Below are 22,959 nucleotides of genomic sequence, written 5' to 3' on the forward strand. Positions count from 1 at the left end.
GAGAATATCACATGTTGGTCTTGTTATGCTGGTCATGAGTTCTTCCAGAGCTTTAGTGCGTTTGTGTTTATTCCACTCTGTTCCACAACGGCAAAGCCCGAGGTAAACCCACACGATCACATGATCCTCTACAGGAAGTGAGGCATCAATCCGCCGCACAGAAACGAAGCAGCGTGGCTTCCCCGACAGACCGACCGGCTCTCACAGCTCCTGATATAGAGCCTCTATTCTTAGCAGTGGAGCTTCACTCCCCTGTTGTTCCTCAAATTTCAGGTTACAGTGACTAAACTGAGACGATTTTTTTTACTCCCAAGTGATGAACTCTGACTAAATCCAACACTGAAAATGAAGTCAGGACTTTTAAGATTCTTCAGGACAGTTCATCTCATAATATTTAAAGCAAATTTCCCTCAGTCTATAGAATAATTTATTGTACAAGCTTCAAGAGAACTTTTCCCATAATTCTCTTGAGGACGTCTTCATCCTCTGTGCAGTTTCCTGTTTACAAAGTGAAGTACAGCAGCAGCTGCTCACTTCGTCCAATGAGCATCTGTTTCATTAATATGGTGATCTGTATTATTAAGACAGATCATTTAGAGGCTCGTTCCACTGAGATGTTGTTGGTCCAGGATTCGTGTTCTTTGTTCTAAATTCAAGCTAAAGATTTTTCTGATTCTCATACCAAGTTTCTGGATTTAATTAAATCAAAAAGCCACTCAGTGGTTATTTGGTGAATTGATCTGGCTGAATAGGATCATAGGGTTTGCTAGAATCAGTCTGTCAAAGGGTTACATCAGGGTACGCCCTGGACAAGTCGCAAACCTCTGAACTTGTAATGGATAGTCGATTGCGACCTATCGGTCGCAATCGACTATCCATTACAAATTCAGAGGTCAAAGGGTTCCAGTACATGCTCTCTACATCTGTATTTATCAAAATAAAACAATACCAGCCTTTGAAGACTCTTGAAGTACCCATTGATTGTTAGTTGTCTTACTTTGTTGTAAAAGAAAACTATTCAATTGTGTTCAAACCAAATGATGGGTTTTCATGTGAAATTTAAGACTCAGGAAGCATTACATCATTAAAAGCAGTTTGACTCGACAGAAAGAAAGAAAGAAAGAAAGAAAGATGCTTTCAGTTTTCCACCAGTGGTCCAGAGCTGCTCAGCATCATCCAATCAGGTCTCCTCACAACTCTTCTCCACACTCTCCCCGAGCTGGTTACCAAGGAGACAGTGAAGTCGGAGAAGTGGAGCAACGCTTTGGCATGAATGTCGACTTTTTTTTTTTATTTATTTCTTCTTTCATTTCATTCCATCATGGGAGTGAATATCACCACCTGGTCCGGTGGCTTGTCTTTACGAGGAAGCTTGTCTTGTGCGCTCATGCATAGCTTCCATGGAGGAGAGTGGTGGAGCAGCAGAATGTGTCACTGGATCCCACAGCTGTTCTCACCTTCTCCTGTCCGGCTGAGCCGTGATTTGAGGAGCTTTCTGCTGCCAGGAATCTGTCAGCCGCAACAGGAAAGAGTTACTTTTAGCCTCAGAAGGCTTCGCAGACTGTTAGGATAGTCAAAGTGATCCAAGTGGGTCAGTTTGGTTCACACCACCTAGACCTGATGAAAATGGGTCGAGCTTCAACCGGCTCTGTCCTTTTCGGTTTAGTTATCACTGGATGCCAATAAAACAGGAAACATGACTCATTTGATGTTGCTAAACATTTAAAATTTCACTGGGGTTTTTAAGCTATTTTGGACATTGAGCTATTATATTGGCATTTTGCTAGCTTTTTGGACTAATTTGGCATTTAGTAAAGTTTTTTTTAGGATATTTTAGAGTTCAGCTAAAATTTCAGCTACATGCTAGCTATTTTGGCTAATTTATGCTTTTTTTCAGTTAGTTAGGCGGTTTTCAAGTTTAGCTAATATTCCAGCTACATGCTAGCTGTTTTGCTAATTTAGGCTCTTTTTCCGTTTTCTGGGCTGATTTGCAGTGAAGCTATTTTTTCAGCTGCATGCTAGCTGCTTTGACTAATTTAGACTTTTTCAGTTTTTTAGGCTATTTTGGAGTTTAGCAAATATTTCAGCCACATGCAAATTATTTTGGCTATTTTTTTCAGTTTTTAGACTACTTTGGAGTTTAGCTAAAATTTCTGCTACATGCTAGCTGCTTTGGCTAATTTGGGCTTTTTCAGTTTTTTGGCTAATTTGGAGTTTAGCTAACATTTCAGCTTAATGCTAGCTGTTTTGGCTAAATTAGACATTTTCCCAGTTTCGTAGGCGAATGTGGGATTCAGCTAATATCTTAGCCAACTGACAGCTTCATTTTTTTCATCATTAAGCTTCAGTGATTTCAGCTATCAATTTCAGCATCTATAGCTTTCCGCTCTAGCATCTTCAGCATTCACACTAGCAGTATTGCAGGTAAAGCTATATATCTAGTTACTTCTTAGTTTACACTTTTAAGTAAATCTTGTTGTTAAAAGTGTATGGGTTAGCTTAAAGTAAAATTTTATTGCGTTTCAATTCTTCCTAACTCGTACTTTTTGTGTCTTCTTCTTTGTTTCTCACTTATGGCATTTTTTTTTATTTAGATTTTGTAGGATAACTCTTCATTTGACTATACTTTACTAAAGATTATTTTTAAACATATATTTTTATTTGAATTTATAAAAATCCTTATCTACCTTTCTGATTTGGATCAATACATCCTTTTACAGCAAAATATAGATATACATTTTTCAGTCACAGTTGAATCGCTAAAAAGTTAGTAGTTATTTTTGTTGCTGTTTTGTTACCATCTTGTGTATGCATTTTGCTAAAGCTAGCTCTTATTAGTCATAGGCCGTGGTGCATTGGTAGGGGGATTGACCTCTGATCGGAAGATTGCAGGTTCGGTTCCCGCCTTGCCTGCCCAGTCATGAAGTGTCCTGGGCTAAAATCACTGAACCTTACATTGCCTCTGATGGGAGGGTGGCACCAGTGTTCGGTAGCGGAGCCGCCATCAGTGTGTGAATGTGTGTGTGTTACTAGGTGAACAAGACAGTGACTCTAAAGCGTTTTGGGCCTTCAAGGATGGTAGCAAAGCGCTATACAAGTATACATCACTTACCATCAGATTTGTTGTTTTGGAATCTTTACCGTCTTTCATTTTTGCATTTGAATAAAAAGACCAAAGATCTGTCATAAGGTTTTTGTTTGCCTAGATATTCTTGGAGCTTAAACTTGCGCTTCTCTTGACCACGAACACCTCTAAATCTAATGCTTTTTGAGGATTTCAGAGGTTAATATAAACCTTTAACATGTTGGATTTTATTACAGCCCATAATTAAATGTATACTTTTTGAAAGAGAGAAGATCTTTCATAGGCAATCTGTATTGATCTTTTTGTTAATGTCCAGCTCCAAAATGAAGCAGCTAAACGTCAAAGTTTTAAATCATTCCCTAAAGTGTGTTTTCTCTCGTTCCAACAGATGCAGATACTAGACAAGTTCCCAATCGAGGGAGGGCAAAAAGACCCAAAGAAAAGGATCATCCCTTTTCTCCCAGGTAATAGCCAGGTCCTGTAGCTCCCGTTATCTCAACAGCCTTCTGTATAAAAAATGCATGACTGGCACTCGTGGGTCGTCAATATGAGCTGGCTGCTGATGCCTGCGTTTTATGCATGCGCATTTAGTGAAGTATGCGTTACTGCTGACGGGGCAATGTGTGTGTCTTTCAGTCTTGTTTGTGTTGATCTTCTTTGCCTGCCCTACATTTAGTTTGGGTTATTTCTGAGAGTTTGTGTTTACATGTAAATCTGATGGATGTGTGTCTCCCTCACACACACACATAGCTGACATTTAGCGTCAGTGTCCTGCAGTGCAGTGAGGGCAGTGATTAATGTTATATTTATGGCAGCTCAGTGTCTGCTGCAGTTGAGCCTGTAGATCTCAGTAAATCCAATTGTGTTCAGAAATTAACTCTGGGTCAAAATCCACCACTTTTTACTCTCTTAGTGGGAATTTGAGGGCATATTCTTATCTTATCAATACTTTCTTGTTGTTCTTCTATTAACCAGGAGATGCCAGTACTGTGCAATGATCCAACAGAGAACATCTGAGTCCGTGCTGTGTGTGTGTTTATATATATATTTAATAATAAGCCCCATAGAGCTTTAGAAGCGGGGCTGGGCATCCTTCTCCTTTAGGAGGACACCACACATTTACTTGACTGTACTCTCCTCATTTTTTTTTCTTCAAGCATCACACCTTTCCTCATTTCCCCCCTCAGTCCTAAATTTTGTATTTCTTCCCTCCAGGCAAAATCCTGTTCCGGAGGAGTCATGTGCGAGACGTGGCCATGAAGCGGCTGCGTTTCATCGATGACTACTGCAGGGTAAACACTGCAAACATTCCCCGAGCACCACCAGACTCCGAGCAAGCCTGCGAGCTGTCGAGGGTCGCTGTGCTTCAAAACACGAGATGTGGCTCCAAGATCAGATAAGATAGAAAATAAGATGACATCAAAAAATTAGTCTTTATATCATTGCAATTTTTCCATCGTGTGATGCTAATTCTTAAATTTTAAAGGTTAATTTAGTGCAGACAACAGTCACTGTTTTTTAGTTATTGCCCATCCTGGTATCGTTTAGGTGGAGGATTCAATGCAAGCAGGTGGAAATTAAACAAACGTAATAAGTATTGTAATCCCTAATGTTTAAAGATCCACTCTAACACTGAAAAAGTGAAACATTGGATCAATTAACAAAAGTTCTGTAATGTTTTACATTTAAAATTAATATCAAATTTATTTTTTGAGTTGAGTTGGCCATCAACTCAAAATTTTAAATGTTTCACTTTTTTCAGTGAATAAAAATTGTGTTTTTAACATGTTCCTGTGGCATTTTTCAGATGATAGAGGACAAATATCAGAAATATTAGGTCAAAATTGCATTTGAGTATTTTTTGTCAAATTGCTGTGAATCAGAAGTAGACAAAAATTGCAGTATAAAAAAATATATATATTTTTGACGTATTTGTCACAAATCAGCTGCATTCACTTGTAGATGACTAGATTCATATACATTGTCCTTGTCGGCTCAAAACCGTATGGCTGGATAGCTCCCGAATTGATCGATATTTTTGTTGCAGCGGTAAAGTTAGGTTAGGGATGTGAGGGGCTATAAGCTAGTGGGAGAGAGTTTTAACAGAGAGCTCAGTTATTGGTGACGGGAAAGGCGGTGGGGCTGGTCTGTGCCAACGGTCTTCACAACTCGGAATCAAATTTCTAATAAACTCCTGCCGCTTGGCAGATAATGTCCTAAAAACCAATACTGGCTTTTTAATTTTGGCTAAAAACAGAATAATAACAATAAAAAGAATACTGGGAACGCCTTTAAAATATATCAAAAGATGATCTAAATACCCGGACATGGGTGGGAATGGTTTTGTTGCCCCTTGAGGGTGAGAGTTGAAGAGCTCTGAAAAGAACTGTTCGTATCTGAAGGTTTATCAGTCAAAAATCCACTCAAAAACTAGAGCAGCTTCCTGCACTGTTTACTTCCTGCTTCCGGTCCGTGAGGCCAAACAGCAGCCAGCTGGACTCATTATCCAGCGTTCTCACAGACTCTGCTCTGTGTAGATTGCAGCCAGCTGTGGGTACACGGCATGATTTGGCCTCTTTGGCCACAGCCATATCCTGTGATTGAAATATAAAGCAGCTCGTCGATTTAAATCAAAGACCTCTGCTGCTTTTTGTGTTCACGGTCCAGCGCCTGGGTGCTGCTGCAGCCGCTCATTAAATATAGATGCTCGGACTGACATGTGATCTTCTTAGACTGTTGTTGGGCTTTGAAGAGCGCACACAACCGTGTGGAATCACAAAATCTCTTCACAAGACGTCAGAATATAACCGCTTGGGTTCTTTGTCTCTGCAGGCTCTGGTGCGACTCCCCCCTCTGATCTCTCAGAGCGAAGAGGTCCTGCGCTTCTTCGAGACCAAGCCCGACGACATCAACCCCCCCGTGGAGTGAGTCCCACGCCACACATCTGCATGTACTCGCCGAATTTTCTTTTTTACTCAAAATCATAAAATATAGATAATTTATCGGATCACATTAGAAGTTTAAAGTAGTAAAAGCTGCAAAAAAAATCTCCATAAACTGATCCATTCATGCCTCAAAGGAACTGACACTTTTGTAAGATAAATGTTTTGTGAGAAAATCATTTGGAGTGTTGAGTTTGTTGCCTGGCAACACGAGTGAAGTCTGTCAGGAGCAAAGTGTGGACAGAAACTCTAAGCTGATATTGGAGAAACATTTCCAGGATGACGTCACCTCCTCTCTGCCAAACATCTATAAATCCAGCCATGATCCCGTAATCGCTTTTCTGTTGAACATTTCATAGATATCCCCTGCAGGGGCATCTTCATTTGAATGACATTATTATACTTATTATACGGCCGCCCAATTTTATTCTCAGTTTGAGCGACTACATTTATATTTTTCCATATAGTCAATTAGTCACTGACCTGCTGAGACATTACAGTCAGTCCTTCTTTGTTAAGAACAGGAAACTCAGAATGGTCACAGAAAGTTCTTCACAAAAGTCATAAAAAGGAATTGAATCAAAACTAACATGTATTTTGAGATTGTTGAAACAGACCTGGACAATGATGAAAGTGTTATTTTCTGCATGTGATGTGTCTTGGCTGCTGGATAAAATGAAGTATTAAAGCATTTCTGAGGTACACTTTCCACAGAGTTCCTATTTTATCTGTTGTTTTAGAGTTCAGCCTCAATAATTTGGTTCTATTGGGTTATTTTAATAGAAATTACCACTGGTTTTGTGTAGCACCTTAGGACGTGTCCTCTGAATGACAACATTTTATAAAAACTGATCTATCTATCTATCTATCTATCTATCTATCTATCTATCTATCTATCTATCTATCTATCTATCTATCTATCTATCTATCTATCTATTATTCAAAAAGTGTCATATTGATTGTTTGCAGAGCATTAAAAAATGCTATATGTTTAGTGAACACACGTGTCTCGCTGTGGCAGAAGCAAACTTGTGGTTGGGTGTCTTTTTGTTTGCAGTACATGTACATAAAAAGGCAAAGACAGTGGAGACACAACGGGAAGAAAAACTAACAAAGTTCGTCAGATGCTGATTATTTACGTCCCCATTCATTATATACATTTTTACCAGCATAATCTTGTTTACATCTGTGGTTTTTAACTGTTACTCACTAAATAAGTGATGTATTTGTATCTTTTACATACCTAGTACTTTTCCTATTGTCCTATTTGTAAGTCAGTAAACTTAACATAAAGTAAACATTCGTTGAAATAGTCTAGAAACCAGCACGCCTCATAATAATAATAAAAAAAACAAAATTCTTCAGCTTTTTAAAAACCAATAAAAGCTGTTTTCTGTGTTCTATTTACATTTTCCCCAAAAGGTCATTACTGTAAAGACGACACTAGAATTTGTTCTACAGTTAAGTTGTGACAGTTTTACTTTAGTTTGGTTTGATATAATCAGTCTTAAAATGTAGCTTTATCTAAACACTTCTTGATTTGGTCTTTATATTTGGTTTGGATCATTTTGAGTGCATGTAAACTGTTATTTTTGTGGCAATAGTAACAAATAAACAGTTTAAATAAAACACAAGCACAAATATTCAACCCTTTCATGATTGACTATTTGCAATTATATAAAATATATTCTTCAGCGTTTTTTTCCATTCAATTAAGTGGAGTCCTGGATTTAAATGGTAATTTGCAAATTGGCAGCATGAAGAGGTTAAAAGTTGAAAACAACCTCTTTGTTTAAAACATCTAACAAGTGATCCTGCTGATTAAGTAAATAATTCAAACAGCTCTGATCCTCTCTTTTGGCAAATTTTTACAATTTGGTTAAATGTAGAGGAAAGAACAGCATTTCTGTAAAGAAAACCTGACGGTCTTTTCTCTGACGGAGTCACTCCTCATTGATCTTTACCCAGACTCCCTCCTCATCTCTCTTCACTGCCTCTCTTCTGTTTATCTTCTGGTTCCTGCTCTTCACCTCATGTTGTTGCATAAAGAAATCGCATTAATCTCTCTGTCGGGAGACGCAGGAGATGGATGTGATGGTCTCCTCGTCTGTGGCTCCAGACTTATTGAAAACTGTTGATTTACACCGACTGTTATGACACCAGATTTGCATAAAGAGATTTACGGTTAATAAAGAACGTTCAAGGTTACATGGAACTGTTAATGAGAAAGCACCAGTGACCAAACATCTGAAGACTGTGAAACTTTCTCTGCAGGCTTTCGTTAGAGGTGCTTTTCTATAGGTTTCATTCAAAATTATCACTAATTACTTTACAATTGCTGCATTTGTTAAAGAGATGCTGGGCAGAACGGTTAAACAATAAAATCCAAACTGAAGTGTGATAGACATCCTTTGATTTTCTAAAGAATGAAATGAATTTTGATTGAAGCCGTTTCCCTGATAAAAGCAGCTGGGGGTTACAAACCGAAGTGAAACAGTCTACAAACCACAAGAGTCCTCCTTTAAGGAAGGAATTCACACTGAGAAGAACATTAATAAACTCACAGCTCGCTTCTGTTTAATCTCCTGTGCTTTTCCTCAGTAACGTTTTTTATTTAAACACTCATATCTGAGTGAACCATTCCAGCGGTATCTAAAAAAACATTTAATCTTATGCTTACTTATAAGGAAATTGGGGAAAATAAAACTTGTTTTTATCAATAAAGTTGAAATGATTGAAGACAAAAGATGATATTCACAGAAAAACTGATGTTAAATATAATAACATGCAGAGACAGCTAAAGAGTATAAAATGTTGAACTTGATAGGGTATTAAGAATAAAAAAAAAATAATCCACTGACCTGCCACACTCCACTCCACTCTCTTTATAGAGTAACCTCTTTTTGAGTCCCACACTTAACTGAGTATGATGCATATTTAAAATGAAGATGAAGGTAACTGGGTTACATTTCAGGAAACACTCAGATTCTCTGCAGCCGTTTCTGGCTTCAAATCTTTATCAACATTTTTATTTTTTGTCTTTTTCTTTAAACTGCCACCATAACTCTTCGAAGGTTTATTTCCAACAGATTCCATTATGATTCAGTTGAAATGTATCTTAATTGTTTACTTATCATCATTTGGTTCTGGGACCGCCTTCAACCAGTTTAATCTCCAAAGGACCGGAACAGTAACATAATAGCAAAATAACCCATGTAAGGTCAACTTGTTATCTGTAGCTTTGTTTTTTTTTCTCAGTTGAAAAAAATGCCTCAAACAAGCTAGTACTCTAATCCTGTATTATTATTATCAATATTAGAGCTATTATTATTATTTTTTTACAACATTTTAGTAATTTGTGGGGTCACACCTAATAATTTTTATAGCAACTTAACAGCGGTGAGGTTGGAAGAGTACCTAAATGCATCTCACTTAGATGTAGCACAGACTTGCAAAGAAATGCTGTTTATTTCTTAATCTCTTGTTATTTCTTGGCTCTTGGTATTTATTTTCCTTTGCTCTTCCTAGTGGCGGAATTGTGCATTGCAGCAATTTCTTTCAAGGGGCCATACCATGATTTTCTCAAGCTTTTCAGAGTAAACTCTATCAATATATATGATCATATATTACCTTCAGAACACTGAAAAATAAATTATTCATGAAATATGAGTCTTTTTTGAGGACCGTTTTAATACCCGTAAGTAAAATGACTCAATCTCTGAGGCTCCGCCTTTCGCTCCTTGTCGGTCCCGTCCATTTCACAACGTCATCCTTGAGCCTGAGCCCGATTCTCCTTAGCGTGCCTGTGCTTGGTTGTAAATAAACAACCTCTGAAATATTTCTAAAGATGAATATGCAGATTGTGGAGCCTTACACTCTTGACCCACGATCTGATCCAGAAGACACATTGTGTAGTTGTATTTACACACAGGGAGAATGCCACTTCATGATGCATACCTCAAAAAAAGTTTATGTTGTTATCATGCACACACTTTTACAGTTAAAGAAATAATACAAGACCGTCTATTCGTGAGGCGCAACGTGCGTGGAAGTTGTAGCGTTGGTGAAATGGCGCCGGCTCTGAGATTTTGCCAATCCACTTTTAATACATTCCAAGGTTATCAAACAGTCATCTATGAAGTGGCGGTCACAGACAAAGTGTTGCTGGCGAGTCAGTCGTGCGCTCCCAAAGATAAAATCCAACCATTTCTGATGTGCTGGCTCATCTTTTGGAATTTTAAACAAACACCTAAACTTCTTGCAGCCAAATGAGCTCCATGAGCCACTTCTCAGATTACAACGCTTTGCTGATGATCACAGCACAGATTCTTCCTGGAGGGGGCGGTTCACATCATGCTGACGTCAGCACGATAGGACCCGCTCGTTTTCGTTTCAAAATATCGCTTTGGGGTTCTTTATAGAGGGGAATGAACAGTATAATGCACTTAAAACCTCAAAAAGTAGAATTTTTATGGTATGGTCCCTTTAAATAACCATAAGTCATCACAGGAGGGGAGTAGACCCCCCTATTTTTTTTAACATTTAAGGAATTAACGTAATTCCGAATGGATTCTAAACACAGCGCCACATCAGAATCAGTCCAATTACGTTGATTGTATAAGCACTTAGCTTCTGTCAAATGTTGGATGCAGAAGTGCTTTTCTCTGCTTCAGAATCTGTTGGAATTACCTAAAGGATTGATGAGTAATGGTAATTCCAAAAAGATCAACATTGGAGCTAAAGCTCTGACGTTAAAAGGTTAATATGTTGTAAAATTATATTTGACTCTAGTTAGCTAATGTGTTCCCAACATTATCTCCATTGTGCCCCCATGTTAGCAACATCTGATTTATTGGTCATTTATTCATTAGCAGAAAGCTAAAGTCTGCATTATTGATTATTAAAAAAAATCTTATGAGCATCAGCTATCAATAACACATCATCTGTAATGCAGAGATGATTTGGATTTTTAAACTTTGAGTGTTGTCACTCAATAATCCAAATATTGTTGATTCCTTCACTTCACCATTTCCATAGAGACTGACAGACTGGAAGGTGTGAATGTAAAACAGAGAGTCAGAGTGGGTGTAAAAGAGCACTGCTAGCCTGGATGGTTGCAGTCGGTGTGCATCTTCCAGTGTTTGAGTGAAAACCTTTTCTGCTTTCTGCTGGTTTATATTATAAAATAAGGTGAAGGATTCTTTAAAAATAAGTTTAAATATATAAATGAGAGGGATCCTGTCTTTGACATAAACCTTCACTGAAAAATTCTACTTTTTTCTTTTGTAGCTACTGGCGCTTTTTCCAACTTAAAAAAAATAATGTCTTTGGTGTTTAGCAACAGCATTTTTTATCATCTTTATCAAAGTTAAAAATTTTGGTATTGATAAAAAGTTCTGCTTTAATGAAAGTTGTATTTGTCGTCTGGAGTTTTCCTCCTTTGCAATTAAAACCTGAAAGCATTTATGGAGTTAAATGTTCTTTCAGTATAAGCATCTGTAAAGATAAAATGCTTGACCCTTCCTGACATGATGGAGTCTATCTCTTTGTGTATGTGTTATCGATCTGTGTTAATGCAGCGTTGATGCTCAAAGAGCAGCAGAAGAAAAGGAAAATTAAAGAGTTGTTGTTGTTTGGAGTTCTCACAGTCGCTGCTTTGTCTGTGTCTCTCGTGTGGATGAGTCTCGCTTACAGGGATCCACTCAATGTGTTTCCAGCAGCCGCTTTGGGAGGCTGTAACAGAGCATGAAGCACAGAGCGGGCTGTGACAGCTGGAGCAACCAGGGTGATGAAACATGCACTTCATCACTTCTTGGAAAATGAGGGGGAAGAAACGGTCCTCTGGGGAGAGGAGGAGGAGGAGGCCATAAACATGGGGAGGGGAAGGCCGGCAGTGCACTTAGAAATGGTTTTATTGAGGAGGCAGGAGCTGTGATGTCTTGTTTGGAAACACTCCCCATTTGCTGTGAACGCTTGTTGTAGGAGTCACATGTCGGCAGAAGGCCACAGTGCTCCTGACTCCGCACTGAAAAGGTTCAGACCGCCTGTCTGTCAGCGACCTGAAAGCAGATCCATTTGTCCTGTGTCGACCCCTGCCTGCAGAAGAAGGTACTGCAGCTGTAGAGATGCAGGAACCTGCTGATATATCAAGTCACCTTATTCAGAGGCTTTGAAAGTTTTCAGAGCAGGAGGCTACTGAGAAGAAAATAGGAGGCTACCACTACCGGGTGTGGGACCACTGAAAGCTACTAATTCCCTCACAGCCGGCGTTTTTTTTGCTGGGTGTCAGCTACTTTTAAGGTCTCTGCTTATTATCAAGTCCAGCCTTCTTTCAGTTGGATCTTCTCTTTTTGATCATTTTCATGACTTAACTCAAAATATGATTAAAAAAAACAAAAAAAAAAACACCACTTTTAATGTAAACATGCCTAGGGTGGCACAAGGGTTACTAATGATGAAATAAAGTTTTGAGCTTCTTAAAAGTCCATATATCAATTTAACCGTTAAACACCTGAGCTATCGCTGTCAGTGGCAAAATAACAGGGTGTCAAATTATAATGTTAAATGCGATTAATTAATTACAGACAAATTAGCATGTTATTTTTTTTTTTTTTACCGTGACGTCATCAATGTGTAACTTTGTAGTTTTTAACAGAACTAATTTGAAAGTTTTAAAAAATTAGTTCTAGTGTGTTCAATAAATGTTTATCCTGTTCGGCCTACGACCTAAAGTGTGTTTTGGATTTTGGCCCTCTTGTGCGATTGAGTTTAACACCCCCTCCTCCAAATATGTGAGTGTGTTTAGGTGTGACTGTGGCCCCGCTGGCCCAGGACTGGCGACCTGTTTAGGGTGAACCCTGCCTTCGTAACCTCCCAGCCAGTGACCCCGAAAGGGACAAAACTGGTTTAGAAAATGAATGGATGAATAATTACACGTCATGATTACTTAATTGCACAAAAAAATGAATCACATGACTGCACTAAAAAGAGTACACACTCTTTGAACTAGGGCTGGGTTGATAAAATGGATCTGAATCAATCCATAAAAGCAGAGATCAATCTAACATATACTGTATATATATATATATGTGTGTGTGTGCGTGTGTGAAGTGTTTGAACTCAAAATTGAGTTAAATTAGAAAGAAATCGGAATTGAATCAATGCAGGCTCCGGTGAATAGAATCAATTCTGGAAATTATTGGCGATTCCCAGCCCTACTTTGAACTGTCGTAAAGCTTCAACTGTTCCAGCGGATTCAGACCCTCTGGTTTATGAGGATTACATATCAACGCAAAGACGCTTTTCTCTGCTTTAGAATTTGTTTAAGTTATGTTAATTGCATAAACCGTTAGAATTATGGTAGTCAAAGAAACGTCAACACTGGAACGAAAGCTCTTGTAATAATGCTTTCCGCTGATGTGAAACACTTACGATATCAACTTAAATCAGCTGATTCTCTCGCAGAGAAACGAGGCTTTGGGACGTCTTTATGTGAGTAATGTGTTAGCTTAATGCATACTGGTGCAAAGATGTTATAAAAAGATTATTTTTACTGAGCCAGAATCAGCTGAGTAAAGAGTTACAGTAGATGAAGGAGGCGAGGGTTAAAAGTGTCAAAAAGACTACTTTTCTAAGTGTATTTCTCTCATTTAAAAGAAAACATTTACAGTTGTGGGTAAAAGAGTTTTGAACTCATTCCGAGGAAATGTGCTACACCGTGATTGGTTGTACCTCCTGGAATGACACATGGACTCGTATCCCGAATGCCCACAAAAGATTCCTTGGGGTTTTCCATTAAATGTGTTGAGAGAGCAGGAACAGGTGGTGGACTTAATGATCGCTGTTCTGGATTCAGTATCTGCTGTTAGCTCAGAGCCAGAGCCCATTTTTAGAAATCAGATTGCAGAGTGTGACTCATTCAGTGCAGATGCTGCTGGACTCAATGGATGCAGCTTTGTTGTGTTGTGTCGACATTCCAGAATTTTTGTTGTGTCACATTTGATTTCATTTGTTAAAAACAGCTTTGATAAGATGAACTAACAGACTGATGGACTACAACATTATTGTTCCTAGCAAAGAGGGGAAACGATAGAGCTTATAAATGTGTAATCATATTTAAACAGTGAGTCTTTTAGTGAGTAATTTGATCTGTTTTAGACTTTCGATTTAGCTTTTTTTTACCGTTGCTCAGAGGTACTTTGTTTTAGTTCTTTCAGTTTTTGCAGATAATTTAACATTAAATTAAGGTTTAATTTTTGTATTATTTTCTTGTTTTATGTTTATTTTTTATCAGCTAACTCAGTTTTTATTGTGTGTTTACTGTTAAATGTCATTGATTTTGTTGTTTTGGTGTTTATACGTTGATTAAATGTGTATTGGGGCCACGTTTTTTAGATAAATAATACTGAAGAATAACTAAAAACTAAGTATTTTTACTTTTTTCAATTTTTTTTAAGTTTTTTTAAGTAACACTGTTCTATTTTTTCATTTTTTTAATTTAAAAGAAATTAATAATATACATTTTTAATCATTGCAGTCTTTCTAAAAACTTTTGTTTTTGTTTAGGATTTTTTTTTTATTGTTTTGTATCCAACATCATACAAGTTTCATCAAGAGGACATTAAAGTTATTTGTAGCATATTAGTTTCGTTTTGTAGTTAATTTGCTTTATATACAATAATTAGTGCCATTCCGTTTATGTTGCCTCACATGTTCAAATCCATTCATTTTATTTAAAAAGTTTCAATTTCTAAACATGATTGTTTCAAGAAGCACAAATAAGCGAGAATCATCAAACTATTCAGATCATAATAATTGATAAAACTATTGATAATAATAATCTTTATATTTGTAAGTGATGAAAGGATTACATCAACAGGTTTTTGGTTTGATTCCCTGGGTGACATTAGGGCATTAGAGCTTAAGAATTTTTAGCATTATTGATAATCAATTCCAGAATTTCATCATGGAATGTCCATTTGTATCAAAATGTTCTTCTTTAAAAGTTAACGGCTTAACAATAACTTCCTTTCAGCCAACTCGTCCCCAACAGAACAGACTAGCTTGATGCATGTCGACTTGGTGGTGTAATAAACAGCTGAACGGGTGTATCTCTCAGTCTAACCACGTGTCCCACCCTGGCCACCCCCCCAGGCTTTCCTTCCCTTCATAAATGTGTCTGCACACGTCTTCTCATTTCTCGCCGCCTGCTGTGCTCACCGTGATGTTGCAGCAGATTCATTTCTGCTCAGATCTTTTTCCCACGTTTCTGATCAAGTTGATTGATTAATATTTTGCACTGTAATGTTTACAGAGTGTTATAATGAAGGCTTGAGGAAGGTGTTGGCCGGTCATGGTGGATTTTATCATTCGGTGTGCCCCCTCACCATCCAGCCATGAATAACAATGGGGCTTAACCTTGGCTGGTGTCTGCAGGGGACAGATGCTTTCAGATGATCAGATTATTGGGGGGTGAAGTCATGTGGTCATTAGATTGGTGAGCTGTGCTTCTTTCTCAGGACTCCTTAAGCAGTACAGGTTGTCGCCCCCCAGGGATAGGGTGGGGAGGGATTTTGTGTTTGGGGGGCTAATCAGGAATAAGTGGGTGATAATGTGTTTATTTGCAAAAGTGCAGTAATGAGACGGTCTACTTTTTGTTACAGAATATTGATTTTGTTAAAATATTGTTTAATATTCTTTATTTTTCTCTTAACAAATCTGAAGTTAAATGATGTTGACTTGATTTAATTTGAAATTTTATATTTGTATTCAAATAAAAAAGATGTATATTGTGAGATTGAAAGTAGGAGGCACTCAAACTGCAAAATAAAAAAAGACATGGTGAAAATTAAAGTTATTTACAAAAAAAGGGTGAATTTTCAAGTTAATACAATTGGGAAATAATTAAATAAAACAAGTAAATTGTGTTTCTTATCATTTTAGGTGCAAAGCTTCCAGTGATTTTATATGTAAATAAATTCTAAGCTTTAAAAAACAAAAATTAAGGTTTCAGAAATAAAGGAAAAGGAATACAATTACTTTTTATGAGCAGTTTTGAGAAAACTAGCATAAAAAGAAAAAAAACTGTCACTGAATAAGATACAGATCCCCCCCCCCCCAAATCATCATGTAAATCACAATAAATCAAAATAAATTTGTTTTTTGCTTTTATTTTTCGTTTTTTTTTTTGGGTGGTAGAAATTCCTGGTGAATTGTCTGTGCTCCTCTTCTTGGCCGTGGACTGCGCCTCTGGCTCATCTTGGCTGTGGACCTCCCCCCCACCTCTCCTCCATCTCCTATCTGACTGAATTATATTTAAATTCGTAGTTGTACAGTTAGATAAGCCCATGTTTTGTTTTTTTCCCCTAATTGTTCAAAAATGAAAAAAATACCCCTTGGTGGTTTAAAAATAGAGGTTGGAAGTCTGTTATAATTAAAAAAAAATCATAAAGTCACTTTTTTAGTTGTATTGTGATCTTTTACTGTGCCACAAGGCCACAAATTAAATGAAAATTCCCCCAAATCAGACTTTCCACAGCAATTTTTAGGTTTGATTAAAAATAGATTAATTTGATTAATCATTACAAATCATGATTATTTGCATAAAAAATTAATTGCACGACAACCCTAATGTTAAGTGTCGTCTTACAAAGCCACCTTTTCAAAATAAAAGTAGCAAAACTTGATATTTTTTAGAATATTTTGATAACTTTTTGTCCCACACACATTTTCAACTCAGTCTTATACAGTACATTTCATTTCAAAACTGAAAGAAAATAAGCCAGGAGCTTACCTCCTTCAGCTGCATCATATCATCGATTTCAGAATCTCACAGACATCTGTTTTGACTTATTGATTGCTCAGAGCTGTGGATCTGATGCAATGTGTGCTGACCTGCTGTAGCTTCACAGATCTGTGGTGTGTTTGAGTAAATGTCAGAGATGAAAACTGCAGACTGCGTCTTCCTTTGCATGTTAATATTTTTGCAGAGTGTGCCTGATCTACTGACGTAAAACACAAAGTAGTCACTAATGGTCACTGTGGGTTTTTTTTCTCTGTTTATTACCGTTAGTGGATCATCATCTTTAGAGGTTCTTGCTTTATTTCTGGAAGTTTTCCCAAAACCCCCCTTTAAACCTTCCATCACTGAATGGTCGTACCGTTTCTATTTGGTTCCAGAAGGATCTAGAGGTTAGAAAGATCCTGTTTTTTGCATGTTGCCTCTTCCTCTTCATGCTTCCAGAGGAGGTTGGACAGGACCTAGCAGCTGAAGCTGGTTGTTCAGCTCTCCAGGGAGGAGTTCAGTTTCAGCCTGGGGGACGGGGGTCACTGGCTAGACGGTGGACCGTATATTTCTGCTCTCACATTTCATTCCTCCATTTTCTTTCTGTGTTTTGCCCCACTCTGCCCCCTCCCGTGTTGCCTAATGCTTCACAGATGCCCTGAAGGCATATTTGAAAAATTAAAAGTAAAAATAAACGTTCAGTTCTTAATTAACGTATACAATGCTAAAGTGTGTCTTGATTCTTCCTCTGATTTTAATCCAGACGGTGGAACAGAGAAGACTTTAGGGGAAAAATCTCTGTCTTATTTAACATTTTTTTTCAACTGAACATTTTTCGGTCGTAGATGTTTTTGCACCGGCTGTGGAGCATCGTTATTATCTGTATGTTATGGGTGTGGTCAACTGGGCAAACCTATCAGGTCCATCCAATAGAATGTTGCCTCGCTCTGTTCAACCCCACGGTACCGTTCATTTGGCTGCTGTGACTGGTTCAGTTCATGTTGGGACACAATTAAGTGAACCTTATCAAGTTCCCTTGACTCTACTACAATACAAATCTGTTATAAATATCATAACAATGTAGGTCAATGTGGGGCTACATGTTTATTAAACATTTCACTTGGCAGTTATTTTAAATTCATTTTTAGCATTGTTTTTTTCAAAGATCCACTCCAATGAAAAAGTGTTTTTGGTGTTTTTAACATGTTCTTCTGGCATTTTTCTCATGATGAAGGACATATATAAAGAAAATTATGATTAAAACTGAGTTTCTTAGTATTTCTTTAATCAGATCATTGTGAATCAGGAGCAGATGAAAAAATTGGTTTGGTTTTGTACCGATAATTTTAAGTTGGGTTGAAAGGGGCTGTAAAGTAGCGGGCAAGCATGTAAACAGATTAATGAAGGGAAATGGGGGCGGGCTTCCTCCATTCCAGCAATTTTGCCCACCACTCAGAGGCAAATTTCTGATGAACTCCTGCCACTCTGCAGAAACTATGTCCTAGAAAGGATTTTAGGATTTTGGCTAAAAACGGCAAAATCGTAATTAAAAGACCACTGGGAACGCTTTTAAAAAAGATTCAAAAAATTATTGGAATGGGACTTTTGCCCTTATACACGGGACCTTTAGTTCCAGACTTCATGTTCTTTGAATCACTGCAACTCTTCAACTGTTAATGCAAATAACACAATTTTAACATATTCTGAAGCAGAAAAAAACACATATTGTGTTTAAAGTTAAACTCCCATAATGTGTCACAAGACTAGGTCTGTGAATTTGTTCTCCACATTTGACCTATCCCCTGGGGGAGTGGTGAGCTGCAGACACAGCTGTACTCGAGAACCATTTGGTGGCTTAACCTCCCAATCCAACAACTTAATGCTGGGTGTCAGGCAGGGAGGCTCTGGGTCCCATTTTTAGAGTCTTTGGTATGACTTGGCCGGGATTTGAACTCACGACATTACAGTCTCAGGGCAGACACTCTACCACAAGGCCACTGAGTTGGTTACATATCGGCCGGTTTTTACCGCATCAGAATCCGTTGGAATGGTTGTCCAAACAGTCGAAGTGTTATTGTAGTTCAAAGAGTGTGTTGTATTGCTATCGCCGGCATCAGCTCCGGTCTTAAAGGGTTAACAAATGCAGTAGAAGTAAAATCAGATCAGTAACTGTCCTGATATGGTGCCTGCTTTGAGGTCCCATCTGTCCACAGCATACTTCCTGTTACTACTATTCATTCCCAGTTTGTTGTGTGTCCGGCATGGCTGCAGATGGAAGGGATGAGGCAAGGGAGTCAAGTCCTGCTCACTCCAAGCCTATTTTTAGTCACAATGAAGCATATTCTGGTTGGTAGCACACAAAGATCTTCGTGGAGAGCTCAGCATAAAGGCCCCATTCATTTGCTGTGGTCAGTCACACAGAGGCATCAGATCAGAGAGTAGAGCCCAATGACACTAAAGAATCTGGAGCTGGTGTGTCTTAAAGGAGACGTAAAGCGCTGGTGCCTCTGGCTTATCCTGCTTTCAAGGCCGTCATAAGGGACGATGGGTTTATTTATTAGCTCAAGAGGGATCAGAGAAAGAGATGAGTTACTGCAGTATAATCCCACAGCTCTGTTTGACGAGAGATTTCATCAATGAAATAGGCATCAAAATTAGACATTTTCTAGAAATCACAAATGCTCTTCTCAGTGTGTTGAGAATATTTTCAAATTGAAAGTACTTTGTCACAAACGTCATAAGCATTCAGGTTGTGCATTCTCCAGTGCTACCAGGCTGCAGCAGAAAGGACATGCGCAGCTGAGTTTATTCATTCTTAACCTTGTTTCTAGCTTGCTTGAGTCACTGCAGACAGCTAAAGCAGGTCACATATACCTCCATACTACCTTCTCATATAAAGCCTATCCTAATGACTTAATCACATTAGCATTTGTTTAGTAAAGCGTCTTAGACTTATCCCGTGTGTGTCAAATCTGGGGAGCACAAGGAGGAAGGGAAGAGGATGCGGCTTTAGGCACGTGACCAATTTGTGTCTGTTGCAGGGAGCACCGGCAGCTGGCCAAAGTCATCCCTCCCTCTGTTTTCCATTCTTCTTGCTGTGTCTTTCTTGTTTCCCTTTGGACGCGTGCACTGCGCAGTGTGTGGAAGACGACTGCATGGGATTTGTTTTTGCAGCAGCGGAGCGGAATCAGAATCCACATGTTGTGATTGAAAGCTGGACTGTGGACGCATCAGCTCTTGCTAATTATGTCCCTGTTGTGTTGCTTCTCCTTTAGGGACTATGGGTCCAAGCGCAAGTCTGGTAAGTCACAATTTTTATACTCATCTTTCTTTAATCCGGCATGATATAAAAAGCCTTGTGTTGGTCTTTGTCTTGGCTGTCACATGTTCGATTTGTTTTCCTTTTTTTTAGGATGGTGTCTGTTAGTTGCTAGGATTTTAGAACAGATGGATATGTTGTTGCGTTGAGCGACACTCGCTTTCTTTCTTGCTGGACATTAAAAGGCTACAGTTGTATAAACAAAGGTTTGTGTGATGCATGGTAAGCTGTCAAATAGTAACTATGTTTCAACTTCCATCTCTCAGAAGAATTTAGCAATATTTTTTGTTTCTTGAGATTATTTACTTGATATTTTATGTACAGTAAAATATGACAAGCAATTATCTCATCATTATCTTTTTTTGTGGCAATTTTAACACTGTGGAGGAATTAAAGTCTCATATAAACAAAATTTTTATCATTCAGTTTGCCTTTAGCATAATGTATAGGACTAGGCCTTTATTATTTTTTTCAAGCATTCTCTGGTCTTAAAGGCAGCCGTGTCACAGAGGTAAAGTGTTCAACCTCTGATTGGAAAATCATGGATTTAGTTCCCGCTTTGCATGTCCATGTGTCAAAATGTCCTTGAGCAAGTCACTGAACCCTTCCATTGCTCCTGTTGGTTATAGGTCGGCATCGGTAGCTGCGCTTCCATTGACTATGAAATTGCGCAAATTGGATTTGCGATAGTAAATTTGCTTAATGAAAACACCACAATTTTGAAAAAACTCGCATTTATCAAAAAAAAAAAAAAATGTTGTTTTTGGTGTGTATCTAAATTGACATATTTCACAAAACTGTAATGTCAACACGTTTTTTTCTAATTAAATACACCTCTTGATAGGAGCTTGCTGCCTTGAGACCTGCACAGCAGGTACCACTAGAGGTCCCACAGTGTCACAACCCATCAAAAGTTGAGTGCGTCAGGCGAACTTGTTGGATCCACAGCTCCTCAGTAAAATCACCAATGATTTTCCAAAGTCGCTTCATCCATAGCTGCTTCCACAAAACTTGCCACTCCATGGCCTGAATAAGACTCCTTTGATAGACGATGATGAGTGCTAGTGCGTGACCGAAATTTGAATGTTTCTTGTGGTGTTATCAAACAGAAAAAAGGGTTCAACTGCTTACTTGTTAGAATGTTTATTTTTTAATGCTGCTGAAAAGAATTCTCACATGCATCTGTGTATGGCTCATTGACAGTATAGGGACTATCAATGGTCTAGCTGAGCAGCACAGCAAATACTCTCTTGTTGTTCTTTAACAGAATCACCTTAAAACAATACTTGTCCTCATTTGTCGCCGTGTTTTTTAGTGGGTTATCATGCGAGTTGGTTAGTATTTATTTGCATAATTATGATATTATTTTGTGTTTTTCTGAGCTTTCTAGAATTTCAATAAATTTTTGCGCATATGTGTAATGCAAACGCAGCAATTGTTCTGCAGCAGAGCTGGCGTCAGTGTGTGAATGGGACTGTGGCAGTAAACCGCTTTGGGCCTTCTAAGAAGGTAGTAAAGTATACACTATTTACCATGTACCACATGGACCTTAACAAACAGCCAATGACAAAAGAGAAAAATCCAGAACTTACCAAAGTGTCAAACTGTAAAAGTATCTGTAGTTTATAGGTTTTAATGTAGCTAAGCATTGTTGAGGTTCTGTTTTCATGATATGATTCCAACATCTAATTCTAGGATTTCGTCATCATCTCCTCAGAGTTCAAACTAAATTTCCTGTTGACTTTTTAAAATGTAGATCAATGTTGCATTAGAGACAGACTTTACTATTGAGGGATATTCATACGTTTGAATAAAGATACTAAATTCATGCTAATTTTAATCTGCTTTTTCCTGTGAAGCTGATTGTGGCGTCAGAAATGTCTTGCCGGTTTTCTCAAGCTAAACTCTGACTTGAGGAGATTTGGGTTAGCTAGGGACACACATGTCAAATGTCTGTACTTGTTTGTTTTTGGCATCAGGTTCCCCTCCTGCTCTGAGACAGAGCTCACACGCCGTTATGTGAGGACCAGATTTAGTTAGAGTGGAGGGGCCACCGAGGTCGAGGCTGTCAGACAGGGGTTCACTTGTTTATTTGGCGACAGTGGTTCCTGGCTGATGCTGTGTTGAACTGCAGCAGGAGGAAAGGCTGTTTTTAGGTGCGTGTTAGTGCTTTTATGAGTATAAGAAGTGAATGAAGGTGATTGTGTCTTTACATATGTTAAACTTTTAGATCTTCAGATTGGTTTGCAGTTGGTGGAATAGGAGGATCCAGGGTTGGAGGCAGAAAGTTTGCTGTAGGGAGCAGCTGAAAGGCAAAGAAGATAATATTTCATGGTGGCTGTCGAGTTTGGTTTATCACAGAAAATCTAATAAGCTGAAAGGAAAACAGGGCAAATGGTTCATTCAATCCAATGTTAGAAAAGACTCATTAGATGTCATCTTTTATGTCATGTAAATTGTAAACATTGGGGAAAACAGTTCCAGGAAAATGTCTTCAACATTAGTGACCGCAGAACTGCTGCTGGTTTTGTTGCCTCATAAACCCACAATAATTGACATCAGTTCATGGTTGATTGTGTTTGGTTCACAGAATGAACCTAGAGAGGAAACTTAATATCAATCAGATGTGTTGGGCTTCTGCAAGAGCAGGAGAGGAGACAGTCCTGGTTTGATGGGACCCAACCTTGGCTGAACTAGGACCTATGTATGCCCCTCCTTCAGGGGCCAATGGTAATCCAACAAATGCCCCAAGGCAGTGAGAGGGGATTTGGCTTTTATTGTCTTAGATGAGTCAATCAAGGGGAGTCTTTATCCTTGAGGGGGGCAGTTC

The 22,959-nt window shown here is 38.3% G+C and overlaps 1 protein-coding gene and 1 long non-coding RNA gene across 5 annotated transcripts in view; one reads left to right on the plus strand and one right to left on the minus strand.

Annotated features, from left to right (window-relative positions):
* Positions 1-22,959, plus strand: part of sh3pxd2aa (SH3 and PX domains 2Aa) — a 95,341-nt gene that overhangs the window by 30,998 nt on the left and 41,384 nt on the right. For all 4 annotated transcript variants that reach the window (XM_024289928.2, XM_024289930.2, XM_024289929.2 and 1 more), the window contains exons 3-6: positions 3,474-3,549; positions 4,301-4,377; positions 5,918-6,009; positions 20,086-20,111. In XM_024289928.2, the coding sequence (XP_024145696.1) occupies positions 3,474-3,549; positions 4,301-4,377; positions 5,918-6,009; positions 20,086-20,111 (271 nt within the window). The remainder of the gene's footprint in view (positions 1-3,473; positions 3,550-4,300; positions 4,378-5,917; positions 6,010-20,085; positions 20,112-22,959) is intronic.
* Positions 1,282-22,959, minus strand: part of LOC112157272 — a 69,184-nt gene continuing 47,506 nt past the window's right edge. Inside the window, exon 4 of the long non-coding RNA XR_002921122.2 lies at positions 1,282-1,509. This is a non-coding gene — a long non-coding RNA (uncharacterized LOC112157272). The remainder of the gene's footprint in view (positions 1,510-22,959) is intronic.

This window comes from Oryzias melastigma, linkage group LG1 (assembly GCF_002922805.2).
Source record: "Oryzias melastigma strain HK-1 linkage group LG1, ASM292280v2, whole genome shotgun sequence".
Taxonomy (NCBI): domain Eukaryota; kingdom Metazoa; phylum Chordata; class Actinopteri; order Beloniformes; family Adrianichthyidae; genus Oryzias; species Oryzias melastigma.